Source organism: Myotis davidii, unplaced genomic scaffold, assembly GCF_000327345.1.
Source record: "Myotis davidii unplaced genomic scaffold, ASM32734v1 scaffold962, whole genome shotgun sequence".
NCBI classification, from domain to species: Eukaryota; Metazoa; Chordata; class Mammalia; order Chiroptera; family Vespertilionidae; genus Myotis; species Myotis davidii.
The window spans coordinates 422,262-449,280 of record NW_006295559.1 but is presented as its reverse complement, the minus strand read 5'-3'; the positions used below and the strand labels follow the sequence as shown (position 1 = coordinate 449,280).

Here is a 27,019-nt window from a genome sequence, read left to right as displayed (position 1 = left end):
TTGTGGCCACAGTGTATAGAGTTTCCACCATAAAAAGAAAGATGGAGAGAAATGCCTGCTCATTAAGAGCTATTATTCTGACTTCAAAAGATAACACCATTCTCTGGGGTGGGGAAGGCAGCGGAGTGGGAGAAGACAAAAACTTAGAGGCGGCTGGTAAATAATAAGAGTCGAACTGTGTACTATATCAAGTGTGTTTTTTGTTGGGTTTTTTTTTTTTTTTTTGAGAAAGTAGAGAAAAAGAAATCTGTTTCAGCTTCATCCCCCACCTGCATAGGGCCAGTAATACAGCAAGATCCCAGAGATTCCTTGTGCCAACCATAACTCAGAGCAAAATGTATGTCTGCGTCTGGGGCCGAGGGTGGGGGGTGGGGTGCAAAGGCGGGTAGAGGAGATCTAAACAAATGAGTATGTCAATCTCACAGAATTCCAGAATGCTCCAGTGATGTCCGGTTGAACAGAATGACTTCTCTTACATACCTGAGTAGCACTGAAACTGCTTGGGCCTTAGAGAGTCCCTTCAGTTTCCCAAGGATCTGGAGTGTCACGGAGAAATGACTGAATTTAGCCTAAGATCCTTCACGGTGTGTAGAAATGGCTGGAGAGAAGTGGCCTGCAGAAACTCTATGATTTAGAGGTGTGCTGCCCAATATAGTAGCCACGAGCCATGTGTGGCTCTTTAAGTATCAATAAATTAAATGTAAATGTTCAGGTACTCAGCTGCATTAGCCACATCTCAAGTGCTCGAGAGCCACACGTCGCTAGTGGCTTCCCAATTAGTGCCGATAGAGAACATCTCCAACACCACAAAAAGCTCCATTGGATACTGCTGGCTTGGAACAAAAAGGTACAGTCGCAATACATGTGGTTCGACAACCAAGAATCATACGGAATAGACCAGAGTGCACGCCAGGTCTTGCCAACACAGACAGAAAAGGACAAAGGAGCAGTAGCCTCCTGCTCCCTGACATTGTCAAAGCATCCAGGATATAAAATTAATCCAGGAAAGTAAGGAGAAAGACTCTGAATGAACTAACATAGTATCCTTACTATACATTGAACATTAGAAGTTTAAAATAGATACCACGTTCAGTTTTTTTTGTTGTTTTTTGTTTTTTTTTGGGGGGGGGGGCATTTCCTGCAAACAGAGCCTTATGGGTTTGTTTTTTGTTGTTTTTTTTTTTGGGGGGGGGGCATTTCCTGCACACAGAGCCTTATGGATTAAATTTTATATCTCATCACATGTAAATCTCACTTCCCTGAAATGAAACAGGCCAAGCTACTGTGTGAAAGGGATCACAGCACCTTTTTACAGATAAAACGATGTTCTTATCACCACCCCGACACGAAATGCCCAGTGCGGTGCCTAGGTTACATTCCTAGTTTATAGATACGTAGCTCTTCTAAAATGGGAGCTTTTCTAATTGCTACTCTCTAAGCACATCTTGTTATGAACACACAAAATAAAGGTGTGCATCAGAGAAGCGAAACCTCAGTTTCTAAAAACTTGGAGGATAAGCAGCCGATGAGAGCCAAGAGACCTTGAAGTCTTCTAAGTCAGAAAACTCGGCGTGTCTCTGAGACAATGCTCTCTGAGAAAGTTTTGTGAATTCCCAACTGTAGGCGGTACCAGGTTCTTGCCCCTACTGGCAGCTCCATAACTGGTGACAGCTGTGCTCGCATTCACAGTCAGCGACCAGTGGTCCAAATCCGATGGCAGCCAAGGTTGTCAGAGTGGCTGATAAAATGAGCAGTTGTTGAGAAGGAGATGGTGCAAGCTGGTGAGATCACGCCAGCCGCTTGACTTGGGGTGTGAATGAAGACGCACAGGAAGTAGGAAGTCAGTTGAGAAGTCTGCCACCTCGGCATTTGCAGACTCTAGTGTAACTCACCTCCTAACCCTTTTGTCTCTAACCTTCCTAACAGTGGGGATCTTCACTACAGTTGGAACTGACAGAGGAGAAAGTATACATAGACACATACATCTCAAGGGCATTATTCCTGACATTCAGCCTCTGTTTTGAGGGTGAGAGCAGGGCTTAGAAATAAATAATAAACCTCAGAATCCAAAGGCAGGCCAAATTGGGTATTTAAAGCTACTGAGAGTTTGAGAAAAACAAAAACTATTAAATTAGTAGTTAGTACAACTATAGAAGTGTGTGTGACCTAACAGTTTCTGGAAAAGATGAAGTTCCTTGTCATTCCCCACCTACTCCCCAGGTGGCCCCCAACCCTCACTCTCAGCCAAGTTCAATGCCAACAGTCCCTGCACGGAGGAAGAATATATGAAAAAGGGGCAACTGAACAATGGTAAAGTGACTTCATTTGAACTAGCAGGTTTCTTTTCTCCCTCATTACCAAGTTACAGCTGCTGGGTCTTGCATTCTATTTAGCTTTCCTAGGTCCATGCTCTGTGTTAGAGACAGAGAAAATCTGTACATTAATAGAACTTAGGAAATGTCTCGCCAGGAAGGATTTTCGTTTTTGCGTGTGATGTATAATTCAATTTAGCCAGATCTCAAATTTGTCTCTTACCTGAAAGAGCAGCCGACACAAAGAAGTGAGTTTAAAGGAGCCACTTGCAAAGCTCAATGAGCCTAGTTTACAGAGACTGAGATTAGACCTAAAGGAGAGGGGCTGCCGAAGGCCACAGGGACAATTTACTTTTCTTTTTTTTAATACCTTTTTACTGATTTCAGAGAAAGGAATGGAGAGGGAGAGATAGCAACATTAATGATGAGTGATAATCATCCATCGGCTCTACCTTCTGCACACCCCTTACTGGGGATCGAACCTGCAACCTGGGCATGTGCCCTGACCAGGAATCGAACTGTGACCTCCTGGGTCATGGGTCGACGCTCAACCACTAAGCCACACAGGCAGGGAGAAATTACTTTTCTTCTGAAGGAAAAATCTGAGGAAATTTCTGAAAATAGATTTTTTCCCCCAAAAATTGAGAAAGAGGGGTATATGCCGTGAAAGTAAATGCCATCGTGCATTTGGTTATGTTTAAGAAAATAAAGGAGAAAATGGCATTTACTGAGCACCTACTTATCCGGGACTTACTTAGTACCTTATAAAGTTTTCAGATTAGAGGTTTTGAGTGCTAAGATGTTACACATTATTATCCTTATTTTATAGATGAGGAATTAGTCACTCAGGCAGGAGAAGTACATGGACCAAGAGCCAAACCTGCTAAGTGGCAATGCCTGAATTTGAACACAAATCTTTACCTTCAAAGGTAAGCTACACATTTGAAAGAAGACATATCAGCCACAGACTATTTTCAGTGGTAGCTGAGACTAATTCATTCATCCAATATTCAATGAGGGTCTACTGTGTGATCATCACTACTATGGGAAAATAGCAAATAGTAAATTTTGGAAACATATCAAACCTAGAGAAAATCTGAGTTTCGACAACTCTACAGTCTCCGCCTACCTCAGAGGAAGATACAAAGAAAGAAACTAATCTTTTTTTTAACCATCAGAAGGAAGGCCATTTACTCTCCTTCCACAATGTTATCTGGGGATATTTTAAACCAGCATTAAGAACCTACAGGTTCAGCATATTGGGTCACAAATAGAAAGCAATAAGCAATACTGGTTGTTGCCTTAATGGTAGCACGGCCCAACCCTACTTTGTCTGAAATCAAGGCAAGACCGAATTGAGAGCCAGTCCACAGTGATTCTGTAAACTGTCATTCATACTATGCTACCAGTGGTCTTTTTATTGGTAATCAATTTCTTAGTGACATAAGTAGTTTCTCATTTCTAAGCAAAACAGAATACTCAAAGAAAACAGCAGGTATAGACAGATCTAATTTTTTCTACATTATATTTACAGATAACTCAAATGTCCAGAATAATTGTTATCTAAATTCTGATATGGCTGTTAAGTAAATTATAGTCATTTTCTAAGTACTACTCTTTGAAAGGGATTTCCTAAATAACATGTAATAGAAACAACACAAAAACTCAGTATGAGAGTTTCCTTACTGTCTTGCTATAGATCATGTCCAGACCTACATTTCTTTGGCAGAATCTTCTAGAATGACAATGATGAATCAATCCTTCCTTGCTTCTTTCCCTTCATCCTTCCATTTACTTACCACCACATATACAAGCATGCTTATTTTTCAAGAGTGATTTAAGTTCTGTAGAATATCAGGTAATACAGCTAGTTCAATTATAGCCATCAACACAGCTCAATTCCTAAAATAATGAGTTTATTCCATATTCATTATCTGTAAGTCTGTTTCTTTTAACCACAGAATTACTTGTGGTGGTAAAATTTGCTTCTTCCTTTGTATTTCCGACTATTTAGTAGAATAATTTCTTAAAGTACATTACTTTTGCCCTGGCAGGTGTAGTTCAGTTGGTTGGACATCGTCCCGTGCACCAGCTCAGCACATCCCTGATACAATCGTCCTGAGAGAGCTGTGTGAATTCCCAACTGTAGGCTGTCCCAGGTTCTTGCCCCCACTGGCAGCTCCTGAACTGGTGACAGCTGTGCTCTCACATTCACAGTCAGTGAACAGTTGTCCAAATCCGAAGGCAGCCAAGGTTGTTAGAGTGGCTGATAAAATGAGCAGTTGGTGAGAAGGAGATGGTTCAATTCCTAATCAGGGCACATGCCTGGATTTTGGTCTCAATTCCTAGTCAAGTGCTTGCAGGAGGCAGCAGATGGATGTTTGCTCTCACATCTATGTCTCTCTCTCTCTCTCTCTCTCTCTCTCTCTCTCTCTCTCTCTCTCTTTCTCTCTCTCTCTCCCTTTCTCTCTCTCTCTCAGCAGGTCAATATTTGGTTTGCACATCAATGTTTCTCTCTCTCTTTCCCTTTCTCTCTTCCTCTCTCTCTAAAAAATCAATTAAAATCTGTTAAACTATAAATAAATAAGTAAATAAAGCTATATTCTAAAATAAAGTACATCATTTTTCACTTTAAATGTAGCTTTAAAAAACAGGTTAACAACTACCTACATTTAACTGCAGATTTTATGTGCTATAATACTGTTATCCATTACCACTTTTATAGGTTTACCAGAACAAAATAATCACTGATCTTTTTTCATATAAATGCTATTAAGAAACACAGTGTAAACTTCAACTGATTAAATGTTACTTAAGATGCTTTACTAAAATTTATTTTAAAGTGATTTTTCTCATTAAGACTTGACAGATCTGAAGAGCTCTTCATTTAATATCCTTTATGAGGATATTTTGCATGCTGAAGGACTGTGAGATTCTAGAGACCTGGGCAGTCTAGAGTTACTGGGACCTGTAGGCAGTTATTTTTTGCAGATCTGCTGTGCAAATTGCTTTTTTACACAAATCAAGGTGGGAAGAAAGAGCAGGAAATCATAATCTTGTTTGTAGGTTCAGTTTTCTATAAACATCAATAACAAATGTAGAAGGAAGCAACTGCCAATTAAAATCTGCAATTCTTACACACCTCTTATGATTACTTGAATAAAATAGCCCATAACAGGTCTACCAAGAAATAACAAAGATACAATAATCATTGACATTCTCACAACAACCCAAAGCCCATACTATATTCTTGAGATTAGATGTGCTCCTGGAAATAAGAAATATGTGATATCACACTTAGTCCACAAATAACCCCTGAGTCAGTTTGTAGTGTTACTTCCATTTTGCAGATGAGAAAACTGAGCTCCATGGAGACCAAGTAACTTCCCCAACATTACATAGGTGGCAAGTAGTGAATCTAGACTCTAATCCTTAGACTCTGATTACAAAACTCATCATCTTAAGCTCTGCAGTCTTGTTCCTCAATGTGTGGTCCCCAGACAGACAACATCAGCTCTACCTGTGGCTCTGTTAGAAGTGCATGCTCTGATTTAATTGCATAGAGATGTTTGGGAACACTGCTCTATACTATAACAATAATAGAAATAATAATTCCATATGCTGAATTATATATTTCTTTATAGCTTAAAAATATGTGCACATGTACTACTTATCTGTGGGTGAGACAAGGCTAAAAGGCAAATAAGAATGTTCCGGAAGATGTCACCAGAGGGTGTTTTGCCCTGCGGTTTATGACAACATGGACATGCTGTACTCTTGCATGATTATGAGGGGAGTGGTCATGGGTTCATGCTCCCAGAAACTACTTAGTGGGCTGACATCATGGAGATTTGCCAAACTTGCCCAGGAAGCGTTGTCCAACCACATCAAAAAGCTATCTTAGCAAAAGCAACATGGAATATCCCTTCTAAGGATATAATGAAAGAAACCCAGTTCATGAGAGTTTCCATTTATACAAGGAGAAATCTCAGCCAAGAAACTCTTCAGCGCCAGAAAGTATTTAAAGCTCCAGTCTCTTTTACTGAACGTTTAAATAGCTCAAAAATATATGTAATTAATTTATATCCAATGCAAAACTGGATATAGTTATTTGATCAGAAACACAAGTGAGCTAAAAAATTATGGGAGAGGATAGATTTATGTTTTCCAATTCTTTAGCTACGTCCAAATAAGAGCCAATTCATTAAAAATAATCAATCTGTCAAATTAGTAGCATGGTATTTACTACTTGAATTATTTAAAAGTGTTGGTTTCTTGTGAATGCTTCCTCAAATTATACACTTTATTCTACAATATTCCACAAACATGAATTGTCTGTTATTTGCAACTCTGAGAGTGCCTAGTATGGTGTGGAGCTTTATTAGTCATATAGTAAATAAATGCTTATTGATTCATGACTTAAAATAAAATTTATTCATATTTCCTGGATCAAGATTCTAAGTTCCTTACAGGAAAGGACTGTATCTTGGTCACTGCCGTGTCTCCCAGTACTAGAACTTTGACAGTAACAGAGTATTTATCAAATTAATTAAAGAGTAAGAAGAGGTTGGAGATAAGTAGGAAGTTACCATGCTCTTAAAAGGTCCCATAAAATATGTTAAGTCCAACAAGTAACTCCCATTTTGATGGCAATAATGTCAATATTTTCTAATTTAAAATAGAAACTAACAATGAAACCCTGTCTTAAATACCTACTAGTTCAATTAAATAAGACCAGCTATTACCAAAATTTTCAGTTTATACTCATTTTCTATGAGTTCATATAATTTGTGGTTCAATAATATCTGCTAGCAATCAAGCTGATAAATACATTCATCTATTTCTAAATGCTTCTTTTATTTCCCAAAGTTAACTTCTACTTATATTCACATTATCAAGAGCCAAAATTTATGAGAGCAAAGCTCACAATTATGAAACATACTTTAATGATTTTAATAGCAGAATTCCTTAGGTTGGGTCCTTTTAAACATCAATGCTCCATAAAATGACAATTTTAAAAAAGGTATAGATAAAATATAGGTTTTTATTATAACTGGTATCTTTTTGAGAGCACTTCACATCCATTAGATTTTTAAGGGATTTTTTAAAAAATAAGAAAAAGAAAATAATGCAAATAACCTGAGGACAGGAAAGAAATCTAGAACCATTTATTCTTCCGTGTCACCTACTCAAAAATACAAGATGCCAACGCCAGTTAAAAATAATGGCTACCACCCAGCTGGTGTGGCTCAGTGGTTGAGCATCGACCTATGAACCTGGAGGTGACAGTTCAATTCCTAGTCAGGGCACATGCCCAGGTAAGTAGGCTCAATCCCCAATGGGGGCTAGGGGGGAGTACAGGAGGCAGTTCAATTCCTAGTCCGGGCACATGCCCAGGTAGTAGGCTCAATCCCCAATGGGGACTAGGGGGAGTACAGGAGTCAGTCAATCAATGATCCTTTCTTATCACTGATGTTTCTATCTCGTTCTCCCTCTCCCTTCCTCTCTGAATTCAATAAAAAATATATTTTTTAAAAAAGAGAAAAAAAATAATGACTATCAAGCAGCCTATATATATATCCATAGAAAGAAAGAAAACAGCTCAACAGAAGCAGGCCAATGTACTCAATATGAAATCAGATAGTAATCACAGAGCTAATTACCATATTTACAGTCCAACACTGAAGTTGGCAAGAAGATTGGAAGATGTGATAAGGGAAGCATCCTGGAGGGCTAGTATTTCAAAATCTGAGAGTGTGGGAAAGATGACCACAACAAAAGCAGAATATGAGGAGGAATTACATATGTAATCAGCATCTCCAAAAACCTATGAAATTGTATATTAAATGGAAAGGAATTTTAGATTTTGTCAACTTTAAATCCCTGGAATGATTTCAGGAGCCAAAACTCAACTTGGGACATTTTTTCTTTTCTTCGGGATATTTTTAAAGGTTTACTGGGATCTGTTAAGGGGAAAGCTAATGTCCCCTCCCAGCCACTACTGTAAGGACCTTCTTAGCCAGCTGAAAATAGGCAGCCCGATTCTCAGGTGAGAAAGACGTGGCTTCATTCACTTATGCTTCTTTATTGGCCATGAACGTCTTTAAAACATGACTTTTTAAAAATTCCTCCAAACAGCTTGCAGGCATCTGCAAAAGATATGCTATTTAGGATAATACATAGTCAACGTAACACACTTTCAAAAGAATTCTGAGAGCAACATGGGCTCCCTAGTTCTGCATGTTCTCCTCTCATTTATTCCCAAAACCCTTAATGCCCTTGGAAATCAGCTATTGAAAACACAAGGCACTGGGTCTGTCCTCCTCATCGTGGGCTTGCAGTTTCTGAGAAGAATGCAATCGGCTTTGAATAGAGAGAAAGTCATCACACAGCACTTAATTTTGATCGGACTGCAAGTTTGCTGAAGTGGGCTGTTTTCCTTTTCAAGGAGTATGTTAGCTTTCACATTTTTATTTTTGCCAGAAATATGTTTTTCAGGTTCTTACAATTTAAAAAATTTTAAGAAAAAAAAAAGGGAACAAAAATTCTGGGGCTAAGGCCTATAAAATATTATCTCATTTATGTTCTGTTAACTAATGTTATTTTCATTATGTTCGATTCTGGGGCTAAGGCCTATAAAATATTATCTCACTTATGTTCTGACTTTAAATAATGTTATTTTCATTATGTTCATTCAGTTAAAACTGAATGTATTCATCAGATGTATCACATGATATATCTATGATCACTAAATTCTATTGTTTTTGAAAAATGGTCCCATGGTTTTGTTTGAATTAGTAGGCAGAGCAGTCTGGACCTTTTTTCTTTTGACAGTGGAGAGAGGTCCCTACAAGTTATTAATAAAACTATTTATCAAATAGTATTTGTATAGCAAGTTGAATGTATAGTCAAGTCTAGTCAACCAACTTTAAAATTAAATTGGGCTGTTTAACCTCATTCAGGAGTTCTATGGGTAGACATGGTATAGTGGGCTCAATGATCCTTGCTTCCAAATGAAAACTCCCTAATTCTCAAACCCAATAGTTATTTAAAAACTACATTAAAGTTTTAAAAATACCAACTGTTCAACCAAAAATTTAGTATCGACTTGACATTTTAAATTTGCTGGCTGGACCAAGTCTTTTTAAGGAAGTGTAAATAAAGTTATCCGCTCTTGAGAAATGATTCAAGGTGGTGTTTGAAAGGTGTTGCTCATTGCCCAAGACTAAAACACCATCCTTACTGTACTATGAAACTTGATGTAACCTAGGGTACCATAGCAATCAAATTCCATTGCAATTGATATTAATAATAAACCCCAGAAATTTTGCTAATCTCTTTGACTTGCCTTGTCCTCCTGAATGTGCAAGTATTTAAATGATAATGTTTTTTTAATAAGTAAATTTGAATTGGATTTTAGAAGTAAGTTGCCAAGCTTAGTCCACACATTTTCTGATTGATTTTGCAATCTCAACTAAATAGTAGGTTACAAGAATCAATACATTAACCTTTCTACCTGGATATTAATCTAAAGCAGTGCTCCTAGAAGGCCCTTGAGCAAACCAAATCATGTGTGACACCGAAATCTCAGGGTTGAGGGCATATTGATCCGAAAATACAAACTAGTACCTGAAGCTGGCACATCTAAGTATTAACATCAGCCATTCCCTTAACTAATAACATATCGTAGGCAGTACATGTTGCAATTAAATATTTTGCTGAAGACATTTGCAACTTCAAAACTGGAAACTTTTTTAATACATAAAGTTCATAGACTATTATAAATAAACATGTACTGATCACCTAGATTGAAACACTAAATATTAACTCTTTACTTCTGTTGCAGTTATTTCCTTTTTAAAGTAACAAAATTTGTACATTATAGAAATGTTGACATCTTCTCTGTTCCCCTCCCCAGCCCTACTGATGCTCACTCACTCCTCAGAACCACTGCAACTAAGGATTTGATGTGTGTTCTTCCAGCCCATGTTGTTATGTTCTGTAAACCAGGGGTGGGAAACGTCTGGCCCCTGGGCCATATAAGGCCCAAGGAATCATTTGGTCTGGCCCTGCCAAGGCAACCGCAGGTGGGACTCAACATTCAATAAATCTAGGCAGCTTTTTTTTCATAGCAATATAAATTCATATTAAGTGAACGTTTATTAAGCGAATGATGTTATACATATCCAAATTGCCCTTGGCAGAAAAAAGGTTCCCCACCCCTGCTATAAATCAATTTCAGTCCATCTCTCTCTTTCATCCTTTCTCTCTCTCTCTCATTGCTATGTAATTTCAAAATACAAACACACATTCTAAAATTCTGTACACATCTGAAACTCTTTCCTCCCCACCAATATTATGGTTTTATGGTATGTCTATGAAAAAAACACACACACAAATTATTTCATTTTAAATGCCTCTTAAAGTACATTTCATAAATAGATCTCAATTTTAATATCTATTTTCCTATTGATAATCATATTGGTTGTATGTTTTTTTTCTTTTTTGCTAATATATCATTGCTGTAATAATCATCTTTGAATTAAGTCTCTTGACACAAATATGCAAGAGTGTGAATACATACGTAGGTTCAGTATTTTAAACCATGATCCTTAGTAGGAGGCATAGATACATGCATAAACATATATATACAACATATATGCATATATATATGTGTGTGTGTGTGTATTTTATACTTAAAAATTCTAAGCTTTTGACTATGATTTGAGGTAAGTCAAATTAAAATTAAACTCTAAGCTTGAAATCATTCTACTTTATTTCTCTGCCTCATTCTGAACCAGGATTTCAAAACTAGAGTATGTCAATAAGACATTACAGATAGTTTAAGAGCTAATTAAGTTGATTCTGAAATTCATATTAGTATTTTCTGAACTTTTTTAAAAAATATTTTTTTATCGATTTTTGGAGAGTGGAAAGGAGAGGGAGAAAGAGAGCGAAACATCGATGTGAGTGTGGGACACCCAGGTAATTGCCCTTGATCAGGAATAGAACTGGCAACCCTTCAGTACATGGCACAATGCCCAACCAACTGAGCCACACTGGCCAGGGCAAATATTTCCTGAACTTTTTTTACTTAAAAAAATAAGCAGGTACATCTGAAACTAATACATTGAATATCTACTGTAACTGAAAAACAACAACAACAACAAGCAGGATTACTGGACAAAAGGGGGAGGGCAGTGTTCCCCTATAGCCCATGATACCTAAGAACCATCTATCTCAGTATATGAATTCTATATATGTAGAAAGTGCTAGAAAGTGCTGGTTGCCTCTCTTGTTCCTATTTCCTATTACAAGTTCTTAGGAAAACAGAGTCGGTTGCATTTCAATGTAGTCGGTGACAAAAGTCAAATAAGCACTAAAACAGGAAGTATGCATAAGTGTTCTAAAGAACACAGAATGTTTTAGTAAAATTGATTATTTTTCTGTGTGATTTCCCTGAATAAAATCCTTAAAAATGTCCCCAACCTATTGTGCTACTAGACTATTATTTATTCTGGTTTTTATTTTAAAAAATAATAATTTGGATTAGAAATCAACACGATAACATTTCTTCTCCTAACATATACTCACTTAAAGTTACTCTTTTTTGTTTGTTTAGTTTGTTAAAAATCTTCAGCAAGATCCTTGAAGTCAATTCCACTTTAAAATGTTCAAGAAAAGAAGCTCAAGAATTAACTCTTAAATTTACCACTTTATTATGTGTCCAAGCTCAACATAAAATGTGGCATAAGGAGTTATGCTTCAGAGGGAGGCAAAACATAAATTATCTTATTTGGATTCAACTACTGTCTTGACTTAGGAGTTTCAGACAGAGCCATTTGCCATTGCCACACCTCACCAGGATAAGGGAAATTGGATAGAGCTAAAGTAATCTGAATTGCATTTGTGACTTTCTCAACCATACATTATGCGAATTACCTGAATAACTGCTCCAAACTCTCCTTCACCTTCTGAGTGTAGATGGAACTCGGAAATCCTTACCACTAACAACAGAGTGCTTTTCATCTCTCTTTGCTGAAGGACCAGCCCTCCCCCATCAATCATAGATTGATACTTCTATAAGATATAATAAAGTTGTATTACCAGGAAAAATTGAATTAGGAAGACATACAAAATATAAGCCACAATTCTTTTATTTTAATTATATTTTTATTGATTTCAGAGAGGAAAGGAGAGGGGAGGAGAGAGAGAGAAACATCAGTGATGAGAGGGAATCATTGATAGGCTGCCTCCTGCATGTCTCCCACTAGGGATTGAGCCTGGGCATATGCCCTGACTGGGAATCAAACCAGTGACCTCTTCATTCATGGGTCAACACTCAACCACTGAGCTATACCAGCCAGCTAAGCCACAATTCTGTATTTGCTTCAACAGATGTAAAATTGTTCTCTTAAATGGCTACAAAAATGTCTAAATGCTGTTCCCTCTCAATGTCTGCCTTTATCTCACTGCAGCTCTATAACCGGTTCTTGGACGAGTACAGCTTTATGAACCACACTTTGAGAAGCACTGAGCCATGAAACAAAATAGTCTCACTGGCAAAAAGTTCTCATTCCTTTGACGAAGAGTAATGAGAAATAGCATTAAAATTGTTCTTTGCATTTGTATTGAGGGGAGGAGTGTGGAAAAGACGATTTTCCTCCAAAAAATAGTCTGAGAAGGTTATTCTTTCATCTCTACTTAGCTGTGAAAATAGAGTTTTCCCACCACTTTTGGCCACAGGGGAAATGCAGTGAGTCTCAACATTTAAGGGGCAAAGATATCACCTTGGAAAGGTTGAGAAGACAGGCTCATTTGGGTACTGATCCCAGACACACTGATTCAGTAGACCTCCTGCATGCCTAATACTGCTGTAGTACTTCCAATCTTTAAGCACCTTTAGGCATTCCTATGTGATCAATATGACTATTCTTAGTTTCACAAATAAGGAAATGTAGACTCATGATTTTGCCATAGATAAAGTATTAAACGTAGAAGTCAAACGTTTAGATTCTAAGATTCTAAGTTTAGTGGTGTGTGTTTATAATCTTATGTGTGCAAAATGTACTTTGAGTCTTAAACACCCTTAACTATTACTGGGATAGGAATGGATTTTTTCATTTACTACCACTTAAAGTTATTTATTCTCCTTCACGATGATTGCCCATATTCAATATAAACATTTCTGAAGGTGACAGAATCTACAAATGCTCTAGACGTTCTTTCTCATAACTGTGCAATTGCAGCTAGAATATTATTCAAGAAAGAGCTTATTTTCTTGGAGTTAGGTCTTCTAAGGAATTATTTAATTAGCTAGTACAGTGTGCCAAAGCTATAACAGCTGGTTAAAGAAATTACAACGGTTTTCAGACAGGAGATTAGCTACCTGTGTTTGGATGAAATTGCATTGGACTTGGATCACTGATTCGAAATCTAGCCATGATTCAGTGACTCACTATTTGTGTGATTTGTGAAATATTATTTTATGTCTCACCTTAAGTAAGGTTTCCATATCCATGCAATTCAGGTAATACCTACAACATGCAAGGTTCTTACAAAATTAGATTTTTAAAAATAGTGAGGGTAAAAGTGACTTCCTTAATAACCCTTGTCTCTTAATTTGTGATCAATTTTTTTAAATAAAAAAGCAGTATGTCGTATATTGTCTTCTTCCTTGGTTTATAGTGGTTTCAGGGAGCCTGCAGTGACTCCAAATAAAGAACTTCCTTATAGTGTAGGCAACACAAGGTGTAGTCTTTCTTCCCCCAGAGTTGGCTTATTTACCATCACTGAAGATAAGTAGAAAGCTGGGTTGCAAGTTGTCAAAAACATTGTAGAGTCTGGCAGGGGTAGGTAGGTAGATCAGATGGCTCTAAGAATCATGCCTTGCTAAGGCAGCCATAACATAGTGCTACAAACTGGGTGGCTTAAACAACAGAAATTTATTTTCTCAGAGTTCTGAAGGCTGGAAGTCCAAAATCAAAGTGTCAGCAGGATTGGGTCCTGCTGAGGGCTACGAGGATGTATTCCAGACCTCTCTCCTTGGCTTGTAGATGATGTTCTTCCTGTGCCTCCCCACATCACCTCCCCTCTATGTGTGTCTCATGGGGTTGTTTCCCCTTTTTAGAAGTCTACCATTCATAGCAGTTAGACACACCCATAACATTATGGTTCAGTGATTAGCATTCTCACGAGAAACAGAAGAAATAATTTTTCTCTTAGTTTTGAACTTACTAGCCATGAACCTGGAAATCTCTCAATCGTTCTAGGCTTATCTGTAAAATAAGTGTGTGGGAATAGACAAATTTAACCCTAAAAAGGTCCTTTTGTTTCTAAAATGTTTACATCTAAGTGTGAGTAGGAGTCTTCAAAAAAAAAAAAAAACAACCTGCTGGATCACAAAACAAGCTATGAATTTAGCTATTCTCTTATTCAAGGCCCCTTATTTGTCCAAAATCACAGCTAGAAAGACAGTCAGACTAGGAAACAGGTCAAATGTATTCTTCTGAAGAGCAAAGCCTCAGGGCATTATGATGAGATTGACTGATAAAGGAAAATAAATATATAATGTGCAGGATGCCTCACTCTTTAGTGAGTAGAAATTCATACATCAAAACATGTCTGGGAAGACAGATACAAAAGCAATTTACCACTATGATTGTCACTTAAGAGAGGAGAACTGAGTGGCAGGGGAAGAGCAGTAAGGGAAAATTATTTGTTCTCTTTACATCTGAATCATAGGAAAATGTATTACCTGTTTAGGGTAAAGAAGTATTAAAACAAAAAAATATTCATTTAATTGTGCATTTGTTTATCTTTATATTTTCAAGCCCTGATATTCTGTATTGAAGTCATTTTGTGTTTGGGGGGCAAGACACTTATATATGTGCTTCAATGTGAAAACATATCATGAAAGAAGAGTTCATAAGCAGATGTTTCTGAAGAAGCTTTTGCTCTACAGATATGATATACTCAATGCACAGAGTGAGCGATCAATCTGTGACATCTGTCTTCAAAGGACACAGAACTTGGCGATCAATGCCAAATTTACTGCAGCATTTTTCACCTGAAAAAATATCCACACCCTCTAGCAGTTATTTTTCGATCCATAATTTCAACCTGGCTGCCTACCTATTTTAGTGGCAGCAGCAGTTGTAAAAACTGAAAGCAGTGGGTAAAGTATAAACTGAATTTAATTAATATCTTTTTGAACCAAACAAATGCTTAAACCACTGTTTCCATAACTCTATCGTTGGCTGAGTTTGGGAGAAATGTCCATACCTGGAGCAGGTACCAAAATCCAGAGCCAGGGAGACCGATGTCAAGAACATCTTTTTAATTGATTTTAGAGAGAGATAGGAACATCGATGAAAAACATCCATCAGTTGCATCCTGCACACCCCCTAGTGGGTATCGAGTCACAACCAGGGCATGTGCTCTAACCAGTGTTCAACTGGTAACCTCTTGATTCATGGGTGTTGACACTCAACCACTGAGCAACACCGGCTGGGCTAAGAACAATTTTTGAAAGAAAGGGAGACAAAGTGTGACGATAAATATGGTGGGATTTCCATTTTAAATATAGAGAAAATGGAGGTCCTGAAGAATACATATTGAAGGATAACAAAATCTTAAATTTGAAATACCCTATTTGGAGCTCTGTATTTTTGTCGTTTATCTATAATATTATAAATGTATATTTAAGCCACAGTTGTAGAATAATCTCTGTAGATTCAGCATATTTAAAGCTGTCATTTTAGAGTCCTGAAGTGCCTCACCAATATTTTATGGCGACAGACCTTCTGGATTCACATGAAATAGCTGAAGAACATTGTAAAGAATGGATTTCAGAGCACATTCTATAGGCAATCACTAGGACTTTTACATCGCTGTTCTTTTATATGACCAGAGTAGCTAGACACATGAGCCAACATAAAATTATGGATGCAAATTAAGGGGATGACTTGATGCTATGCTTGCTTATGTTTTCTACTAATTGCTGAAATTAATAATTTTGGTTCGATGTAAATAATCTAATGTATAAAAGCAGTGATTATTTAGATTTTTTATTAAGATATTTCCATCAATTATGTTTCTTCTGATATAACTGTAATGGCTATTTCTCTTTTATTAATGATGTCATGCATTTTTCCTATCTATCTATCCATCTATCTGGCCATCTGTCTATCCATTGATCTAACTATCCTCCCTTCATTCATTCAATAAATGTATGTTGAGTCTTTGAGACATTTCAGGCTCTATACTATGGTTACCTTAACAAATAAATATGATATCAGCTCCCAAAGTAAACCTTAATCTTTACCATACAGCTTCCCTTGACCACCTCCAAGATACTTATCCTTCTCTTAAACTCGGGTAGCACTTAACTTATAAGACTTTATTTAAATATTTAATTGCAGAGTTATTATGGAATGATTTTCCTACTGCATACCATTTGCTAATAAACAAAGAAAACAATATAGATAGGGTTCCTATAATAAACGATATAGATAGTTTATTATTTAATGTAGTGTTTTGACATCTAGATGTTTTACTAGTGGCAGACAGAAGAGTGTTTTAAGGAGTGAACAATCAACTATGTCAATTCCATAGATACAAGAACCTTTCCTCCCTACCACCACCTCTTCCCCCTGCTCCTTCCCATCGTCCTACTTCTCCTCCTCTTCCTTCTCTTTCTCCTTATTTTCATCATCTACTATAGCATCAGGCATATAGTCAGTGCCTAATAAATGCCCAAGGAGTGAATGGTGGAGTAAGAGATTAATGACCTCCCTTCCTTGTACCCTCCATTATATTTCTAAGTGCTAGCCTTATAATGGATGCTTTTCATGGAGTCCAATGTATTGAGTCATTCTCCTGGCTTCCTCTTCTTCCACCCACATATGCTCAAAATTTCAGGCTCCACCTCTGAACTACCTAATTGGAATCTGCACTGCAACATAATTCCCCTGGTGATTCATATGCACCCCAGAGTATGAGAAGCACGAGCATTGCTCACATAAACTTTACTTTCCTGCCCCAGCTGACAAAACGTTTGCACTCAAACTAACACCATACTTAAAATTTTGGGGAAAATGGGTGTTTTTGAGAAATACAAAGAACTAGAGTAGAGTCACATTCTAGGATTTGATGACTTCTTCTTCTCTCTCAGCTTTTCTCTTTCCCCTTTCCTCCTTCCCACCCTCCCGTCTTTGCTCTTTCTCTCTCATAATGAAATCTTATTATACAGAGAAGCAGCACAGAGTCACAATTCTATGCTAATTTACCTTTTTTTAAAAAAGTTCAGTTACTTATTTACTTTTAAGTATATTTTTATTGATTTCAGAGAGGAAGGAAGAGGGAGAGAGAGATAGAAACATCAATGATGAGAGAGAATCATTGATCGGCTGCCTCCTGCATGGCCCCTACTGGGGATCGAGCCCACAACCCAGACATGTGCCCTTGACCGGAATCGAACCTGGGACCATTCAGTGTGCAGGCCGACACTATATCCATTGAGCAAAACCGGCTAGGGCTGCTAAATTACATTTTTAATGCTACAGAATATTAGCCAAAGCTAACTGAAAGCACAATAGCCACTCTCCTAGATTTGCCCCCCTTTCTAACTCTGTGTGCACTTAATCTTTGTGCCAACAGGAAATACAGCTCTGAAACAGTCCCCAAGAACATATTACAAAAGCTGTACCTTCCAACCACACATAGCCTTCCACTACTGCCCCAAGCTGCCATCTTATCCTATATACATATTTCTCTATAAAAGCACCCATATTTACAAATGTATCTTTTTTAAAAATATATATATTTTATTGATTTTTACAGAGAGGAAGGGAAAGGGATAGAGAGTTAGAAACATCTATGAGAGAGACACATGTGTCAGCTGCCTCCTGTATACCCCCTACTGGAGATGTGCCCGCAACCAAGTTACATGCCCTTGACCGGAATCGAACCCAGGACCCATCAGTCCGCAGGCTGACGCTGTATCCACTGAGCCAAACCGGTTAGGGCTACAAATGTATCTTTATTTGTTCAACTTATACTTTCTAAATGGAATTATTTTGTGGCAGAGGTCATAACATAATTTTTGTGATCACTATTCCTCCCACATAGTAGATACTTAGAAAATAGAAGTTACTTGAATGAAGTAAGTTCACACCATGTCTTAGCATTTGTTTCCTAAACATCATCTACTTACTTATAGGATTGATTCCTGTCAAGAAATGTAGACCCAGAAGGACCACTGGGATTAGTCCTAAGCACTGACACTCCCATGTCTTAAGAGATTGAGGAGCAGGGTGGGGGTACATGAATTCAAGAAAAACTGTCTCTTGTCTGAAAGCTACTGGAACATTCTCCGATACAAAATCCCTGGGTCAAGAGAACAGCTTCTGTTGCTATTCCTTAAAAGTTGGCTTTAGGGAGACTAAGGGATCCTAATGGTTTTAGCAAATGTCCTCTTTGTATATCCACATCCGAGCTCAGATCCTACATCTGTTTTCCTTTCCCCTCTGTGCTTGTTTTTACAGATGTTTCGTTGTTCTTTCTGACTCACATCCAAACCCAATGGCTTATATGCTTGTGGATGGATGATAATCAGAGATACCCACTATTGTTTCTGCATATTTTATTGTACATGTATATATATTTTAAAATGTCCTTCACTATTCTGCTTCACTATACCACAAATGGACAGATCATCCCATACTCATATCTTCAGAGGAGGAACAGAATAGACAGACAGTCTCTGATTGTTCAGACATTGTTTCCCAAAGGTCAGATGAGGGAAGGGTGTTGGGTGGCAGAGTGGTTCATCATTTTCTTGGCAAAGGAGTTAAGCAGTATGGCAGATCTAGGCAGGAGAGACCACTGAAAGTCTCACAAAGTTTTGTGCCCACAAGTGAAAGCTGGGGACTAGCCCTGTATTGACCATCACATGAATGCCCAGGTGGATGATGACCAGAGGAAGTCTCCTACCAAAAGCTGGATGCATAACCTATAGATACTTGAACCTCAGCACACTCTGAAACAGAATTAAATTGCATTCCTTTCCGGTCTGATGGAAATAAAATCAACTCGCAGAAAAGAAATGTTGCATACCCCCTGAATTTGTGGATTAAGATTCACACAAGACCTAAGGGTGCTACTTAGAAAGATGCTCTGTGCCCTAATACTGAGTCTGAAGCCACCTAATTATGGATTTGTAACCATTCCCCTCAGTTGGAAGCAAGAAGTGGCTTAACCCAAGGCTGGCTGCACCCTGACTAGCACTGGAAGGAAACGACCGATGTGTGTAGCAACAGAGAGTCTCTTGATGTAAATGGAACACATGCTAACACCAGTCAAAATCCGTCATAGAAAGGAAAAACAAGGAATCAAGTCACACTTTTGCAATCAATTAGTCAATGAACTTCCACATTCAAAATCAGAAGGGTTTACAGGCTATGATACCAATCACTCAATAGTGTTTGTTATACGCTGAGCCCTGTTGAAAATGGCTTAACCCATATAAGCATTATCACACGCCTATGAGGTAGGTTAAATGTTGGCCCCACTTTGCAGATGGAGGTATTGAGATTCATGGGAGTTATTTGACTTACCCAAAGTCATTTTGATGGTAAACAGCAGTTCTGGGATTTGAACCCAGTCAGTCTAGCTACAAAATCTAGCTTGATCACCACAAAATGCTGCCTTTGCCCACAAAAGCTCAAATATTTGAATGGTATAACCATCCAAAAGAAGAGTTCCTCACATCCCCCTTTATTTCAAAGAGGAGGAAGGCCACAGTGGCAAAGAAAGTAAAGAGATTTGCTCAGTGTCATATAACTCAGCATATCACTCATCTTTGTTTATGACAAATAATACTTAGTCAAATTAATCATGTTGCTTTCAATGTTTCCCCAAGGGCAAATCTGAAGTTTAAAACCCAATCTTTTACAGCCTCCCAGAAATTTTACTTCAACTGCTCCAAAGCTGACATGGGACCTGAGTGACAGCATGCCAAGTGGTCTCAGAGGCCAGACAAAGCACCTTGATGGCTCTTCCCTGGGGGTCTGGGAAAGGAGACTGCCAGGAAGCCACTTAACAGAAGAGCAGGCACGATGCTCAGAACAGGGGAACCCAGGAGACTTCAGTGTGGTCATGTAAGAATCAGAGAATTGGATGTAATTTGTCCTCTCCTTTCATTGAGACACCTAACATTAGAAACCCTTACTTTGGAAATGTGATTTCTTCATACCACTCTATTTAAGCTCCATCAATTTCAAAATAAGATTCCCATGGGAAAGTTCCTCATCCCCCAAAAAGCAAAGCAATCATTGTGATTCTCCCTTGCCCTGAAGTAAGGACTAGCCCAGGGGTGGGCAAACTTTTTGACTTGAGGGCCACAATGGGTTCTTAAACTGGCCCGGAGGGCCGGAACAAAAGCATGGATGGAGTGTTTGTGTGAACTAATATAAATTCAAAGTAAACATCATTACATAAAAGGGTACAGTCTTTTTTTTTTTTTTTTTAGTTTTATTCATTTCAAACGGGCCGGATCGATCCGGCCCGCAGGGTACCATTTCACTGGGGTGTCCGAAGTATCCACAATTAACTTTTATTAAGACATATTGGACCCAGTATGTCTGCTGAAGGAGAATGATTTAATTTGGGGCAGATTTTTTTAAATCCATCATGGATGCAAAAAAATTGCAATAAGAAATCTGTATTATTTAGTGGCCTCCCATCTTAATCCTCTGCTTTGCTTGTGTTGACATGTCCTGTCATTGATACGCTCAGACCTGCATTATAACAACTGCTGAAAGCTGAATCAGATGCGGTTAGAAAAAAGCCACTTACTGGATTCTAACCTTTCCAACTCTCATTTCTATTTCCATCCTAAGAATATGGTCATTGCTCACACAAAAGAACGATGATGAGTATGAGGAATCTGCCAACTTAAAAAGACATCCTTTAGAGCAAAAAATAGAGGCAGAAGTCATTGAACTTGTGTTGAGAAGGCTGTTGACAAAGCTTTCCCAAAACACGGTAATTTAAGAAAGACAACTTGAACAACTGTGGCTGAGCAGGAAAAATAGAAAAAGAAAAACCCTTGCTATCAGAACCCTGAGTTGTTTTAAGTTAAGAAGACACAGTGCTCTATACATGAGATATGTCAGGGTCCTCTTTATTAAAGAGGTAAGGAGTGACGGATTTAAATTAAAATAGAGTGTCTATACAGAAGGAACATGTTTAGATTTTTAGACATCTACTTGAATTCTAATGTTCTCTAACAAATTCATTCCCTTGTGATATAGATATATTCCAACAAAATAACGAAATTGTTAGTGTTACCCAAAAAGACACTAACGGGGAGACATGAACCCATGATGAATCCAATCCATTGAATCTCTTGTCATCTTTCTATGAAGGCATCTGGCTCCAGGGATCTTACATAACCAGGCAGGCAACTCACTCGATGGCTTTCAGACATTCATGGAAATCAAAAACAGAGCAAAACAGAGGTAGAGACCGACTCACCCCTGGCCTTTAAGGTTTTCCAGTACCTAACACTCTGGCATATGCAAATTGGATAGTGGGACTTACCGCATTAAAATTGGGGAAAAGGTTGACTGCTGCTGCAGTGTCAAGAGGAAAAGGAAGGAAGGGTTTAATATCCAGCGATGGTTGCAAAGGAGGGGCTGGTGGACGGACCAGGGCTGGGAGAGCAGGGCTCTGGCATGTACCACCTGCAGAGGAGAGGAGAGCAAAGGGAGCAATCAGGGACATCCAGCACATTCAAAACAAACAAAAACCACACACACACACACACACAGACAACACACACACAAAACACATACACAAACAAAAAAAACACATACACACACACAAAAAAAAAACCCTCACACACAAAAAAACAACAACAAAAAACAAACAAAAAGCAGCTAGGTCTCTTTTGAGACCAAAAGGCCAACTCTGTGGGTCATTGGAAAAACCAAGACACGAAGCGTATTGACCTTAGTTGGGAACTGGCCAACGAGCAGATCTGCCATTAGGCAGAGAAAGCTGGTTGAGCTGCTTCTTCCCCCTTGGGTTGTACCTATCTGCTTCTGTAAGCAACAGTTGACATTTCAAACATTTCAGATGTCCCGATCTATCCTTCTCTTCCTGCCTAAAGCTTTAGATTGGATCAGGACCAATCTGCCACCAAAACCCCTGGATTCGAAAGGAAAACCCCCCCATGGCTCCACCATCCCTCTTTGCAAACTAACTTGTGCTCAGAATATGTATCCAGTCTGAGTGATTATTTTACAAAACTGCTCTTTTCCATCACATCCAAAACTCTGGTGGCAAGACGACATGAACCTGGCACGGAAAAAAAAAACTTAACCACAAATACGGGCAGCAGTACCTCGCTGCCCAGGATGCAACTGGAAGATGAAAAGCAGTGGACCCAGCTACCAGTACAGCAATCCCTGAGCTATCCAGCAGTCCCATAGCTTTAAGAATTCAATGACTACCTGCTTTCTTCCCAGTCATGAGTAGGTGGACTTTACAAGTTCACCCATGAGCAGGCAGTGGAATATTATGCCAACAAAACACCCCCTGTGTGTACAGTAGGCAGGCAACCAGCTGTGTGCAACAGAGCACCCACTTTTGCACACATCCTCCCCATCACACATCCCCACCACCACCACCGTTATATAACTCCACTGCACTCAAAGGCTGGAAGGATGAAGCCCACCTCAGCGTTCCATCTCCATATTTTGGTAACATTCCAAAACATCAATTTTCTGTTAATTAAAGGCTGCTGAATCCTAGGAAACTTAAAATATGCCAGCATTCTTCTAATCTGAGAGGCAAGCAGCAGACTGTAAAACCTGCTGGTGAGAATCCAAGAGGCATTAGGAAAACAAAATACAGTGGGGTTGTTTTTTCTTTCCCACAGCAGAGAATTCTGGGACAGAAAAGAGAGGAGAGGTTCATGCCTGTGCCACTCCCTCACCTGTCATCTTGTTTGCAAAAGAGAGTAGAGTGAGACTCCTTACGATTCACCTTGACAAATCTCACAATCAAGTCTGTCAACTGTACACAACCATCACCTGGCCCCTGAACTCAAGATGAACATTTAAAAAATGACCCCCCAATGGTGAATCCAACCCTACGGGACCAGAGGCTCTGCTAACAAGGTGGATGACTTAATACCCATAACAGAAGCCATCAGCACAAGATTTAATTAACCACACTGAAAAATCGTCAGCTCTCCTGCTTCCAGGTATAAAATCAGCTGGAACCAAATGAACAAAAACAGTATTTTCCCCCACTCCTTTAATTTCCCTCTTGAAATGTTTCTCGGCAACAGCAAGGACAACAATAGCACATTTGAATCAGCAAACCAATTAAAATAAAACGTAGTGCAAGTCAGAAAATAGAGGACAGATATTAAAGCAAACAGAGATAAAAGCAAAATATAACATGTCTACATTTACCAGACCACACCATAAACTTATTTTATTGTCCATCTGGTAGTATATTAAGTGTGGGTGTGTAGACCTTCTTAGCGAGGGCATCCATAAAGCTTTGAGTTTAGTATTGCTCAAAACTTCTCTTTTGATGAAAAGTTCGAGAATCAAAATAGCTTGGCTGGTGTGGTTCAGTGGTTGAGCACCTACCTATGAACCAGTTCAATTCCAGATCAGGGCATATGCCTGGATTGTGGGCTTGATCCCCAGTGTGGGGGGTGCAGGAGGCAGCCGATCAATGATTCTCTCTCATCATTGATGTTTCTATCTCCTTCTCCTTTCCTCTCTGAAACAATAAAAAATATCTTTTAAAAAATAGAACCAAAATAAAATTTTGACTGGTGCCTCTTCAGAAAACTTCCAAGTAAAAATAAATTTTGGTTGAAATCAGTGGTATGGTTTAACATGTCCACAAATAATAGTGAGCTTTAATAAATCACTTAAAATAATTTTATTTGAGTCAGGTGCCATGCTGTGCAAAAGGATTCATTATTTTATGCGATCCTAAAATTTCTGGCTAACATAATATCATGAAGAGAAAAATAAGTTGATAAATTCTTTAGTTATTTATGTTGCTTCCACAGAAAACAAGAACGGCCAATACCCTCATGACTTAGGCATAATCCATCCTAGCAAGCGATTCATGAAGGATTTTTAGTGATCACCCTGCTAATTACAGACTTTTGGCAAAAGGCCTCAGGAAAGAGGTCACTGCTCCTTCCTTGGAGAGTAACAACTTTTGTGTCTGGGCCCTGGACTTGTCACACCTGAGATACTCTTCACAAACTGTCCTGGGCCAAAAGGAGCTGCCTCATCCAAGGTCAAACTGCCTGCCAAGTGGAGGGTTGGGTAGCGCCATACAATGTTCTCCTCCTGCCTCAAGGCTAAGCAACTCTGAAACTGTATTTCAGCTTTAATGCTCCTCATAGCATATAGAAGAGACAGAGGTCTCTGTTGAGATTGCATCACAGCTTAACTTCTCCATCAATCCTGCACCCCTCACTCCTGACAGTGTTCTCAAGAGCACTCCCAATAAAGCCCAAGTCCATTTCCCGAAGAACATGACCAGTGACACCAGGGCAGAACAATTTATGGGTCTAAGGGTAACGCTGAATCACTTTAAAACTACAGAGCTGATACTGAAGCACAGAATTGGGGCTACTCTTAAATATTATCTGTGGCTAACATTTTTGCCTTTGCGATTTAGGTAAGTCCTGAAATAGTTTACTTGTACCAATCTGTACATGCTCAGCAGTAAGAATATTATGTGCAAATAGTGCAGAATCAAAACCAGCAAGTTTAACATGTTTCATCTGTAAAGCAGATTAACAAATGCTCCTTGAGGAAATAGCTGTCCCATTCCTTCATTTCTTAATAAAAATATTGCATTTAAGACTTGAGTACATGCTTATTACTATTTTCCTTTTTATCAAATTACCTTAAAAGTCATAAATGTCAAACTACATACAACATTTATAGACATTTCCACAGGTTAAAAGAGTTGTTTTGTGGTTGCTATTTACAAACAGTGTTGCTTCATACATTAGAATGTCACACTTCTGGTATATTGATATTCTTAATTTGAGCAAAGCATTTTGAAGCCTCCATGGGGTGGGGGGGAGGGGCTGAAAAAGATATAAATGCATCCCCTTTGTATATGAAATTCTGCCTGTATCTAATACTACATATTGCACACCTACGCAGTTTTGACTTATGCAGTTTTAACAAGTTAAATTTTAACAAATTGTTCTGATTTCAGAGCAACTAATATCCCTTTGTAACAAATTTTTTATATGTCATTAAAGTCAACAAATTAAAAACATTCACTGAGTATAGAGTGGTTATGAGGTACTGAATGAGGTATTAAATAACGAAGATAGATACCATAAGTTTAAATTTAGAACTTAGAATTAAATTATAGAACTAACATTAAATACTACAAAGTAGCTGGGAATACATAAAAGTACAAATTTGAAAATATACTAGAGTAATCTATTTATTAAAATAGTTAATAGGGATTGAGAAAGTAAGACACATTGACTTTAGAAGTTTGGATTTTTTTTTTAAATATATTTTATTGATTTTTTACAGAGAAGAAGGGAGAGGGACAGAGAGTCAGAAACATCGATGAGAAAGAAACATCGATCGGCTGCCTTCTGCACGCCCTGCAGTGGGGATGTGCCCGCAACCAAGGTACATGCCCTTGACCGGAATCGAACCTGGGACCCTTGAGTTCGCAGGCCGACGCTCTATCCACTGAGCCAAACCGGTTCGGTGTTTGGATTTTTTATAAAGTAAAATGTAAACTTAGAAACATTTATCAATTTATACATATAAATACGATTTCTAAATCAGTGGTTGTCAGCTAAAACTTATGGTATAAGACAGTGGTTCTCAACCTTCTGGCCCTTTAAATACAGTTCCTCATGTTGTAACCCAACCATAAAATTATTTTCATTGCTACTTCATAACTGTAATGTTGCTACTGTTATGAATCATAATGTAAATATCTGATATGCAGGATGGTCTTAGGGGACCCCTGTGAAAGGGTCATTCGACCACTAAAGGGGTCTCGACCCACAGGTTGAGCAATTTACTTTTTTTATTGACTGAATTAATATTCTAGTGTGTGTGTATGGGGGGAAAGGGGATATCACAATTTCTTTATTTATCCATCAACAGACACTTAGACTATTTCCATGCCTTGACTATCTATCTATATATATAAAAGCCTAAGCGACCGTCCGACCGGTAGCTATGACACGCACTTGACCACCAGGGGGCAGATGCTCAATGCATAGGCATGGAAACATGGAACAGACTGATAAATCACAGAAGGAAGTGGGGAGGGGGGAGGGCGGGAAGAGATTATATAATATATATTATATAAGAGATAATATATATATAAAGTGCCTAGCACAGTGTCTAGCCAATTGGTTCTCACTAATTTAGGCATATATTTTTAATGAACCTAATAAATTCCAAAGGAGGTGTGTAGGTTAGTCCGCACTCAAATCTGGGCTCTTGGAAAGTAGATAATTAAGATAATTTTTATAGAAACTTCAAATTCTTCACTTTGTTTTGAATTCACAGAAGGAGACTCTTTAGAAGAAGAGGCTACTTTGCATATCAATATTTTGAAATACTGTACTCCTTAAGAGTGGAATAATATTATTTCCCTAGAAC

At 38.3% G+C, this 27,019-nt stretch overlaps 1 protein-coding gene across 5 annotated transcripts in view; it reads right to left on the bottom strand.

Annotated features, from left to right (window-relative positions):
* The window catches only part of ZNF385D (zinc finger protein 385D), a 575,248-nt gene that overhangs the window by 187,996 nt on the left and 360,233 nt on the right, over positions 1-27,019 (bottom strand). For all 5 annotated transcript variants that reach the window (XM_015568073.1, XM_006770163.2, XM_015568075.1 and 2 more), the window contains exon 2: positions 21,918-22,060. In XM_015568073.1, coding sequence (XP_015423559.1) covers positions 21,918-22,060 — 143 coding nt within the window. The remainder of the gene's footprint in view (positions 1-21,917; positions 22,061-27,019) is intronic.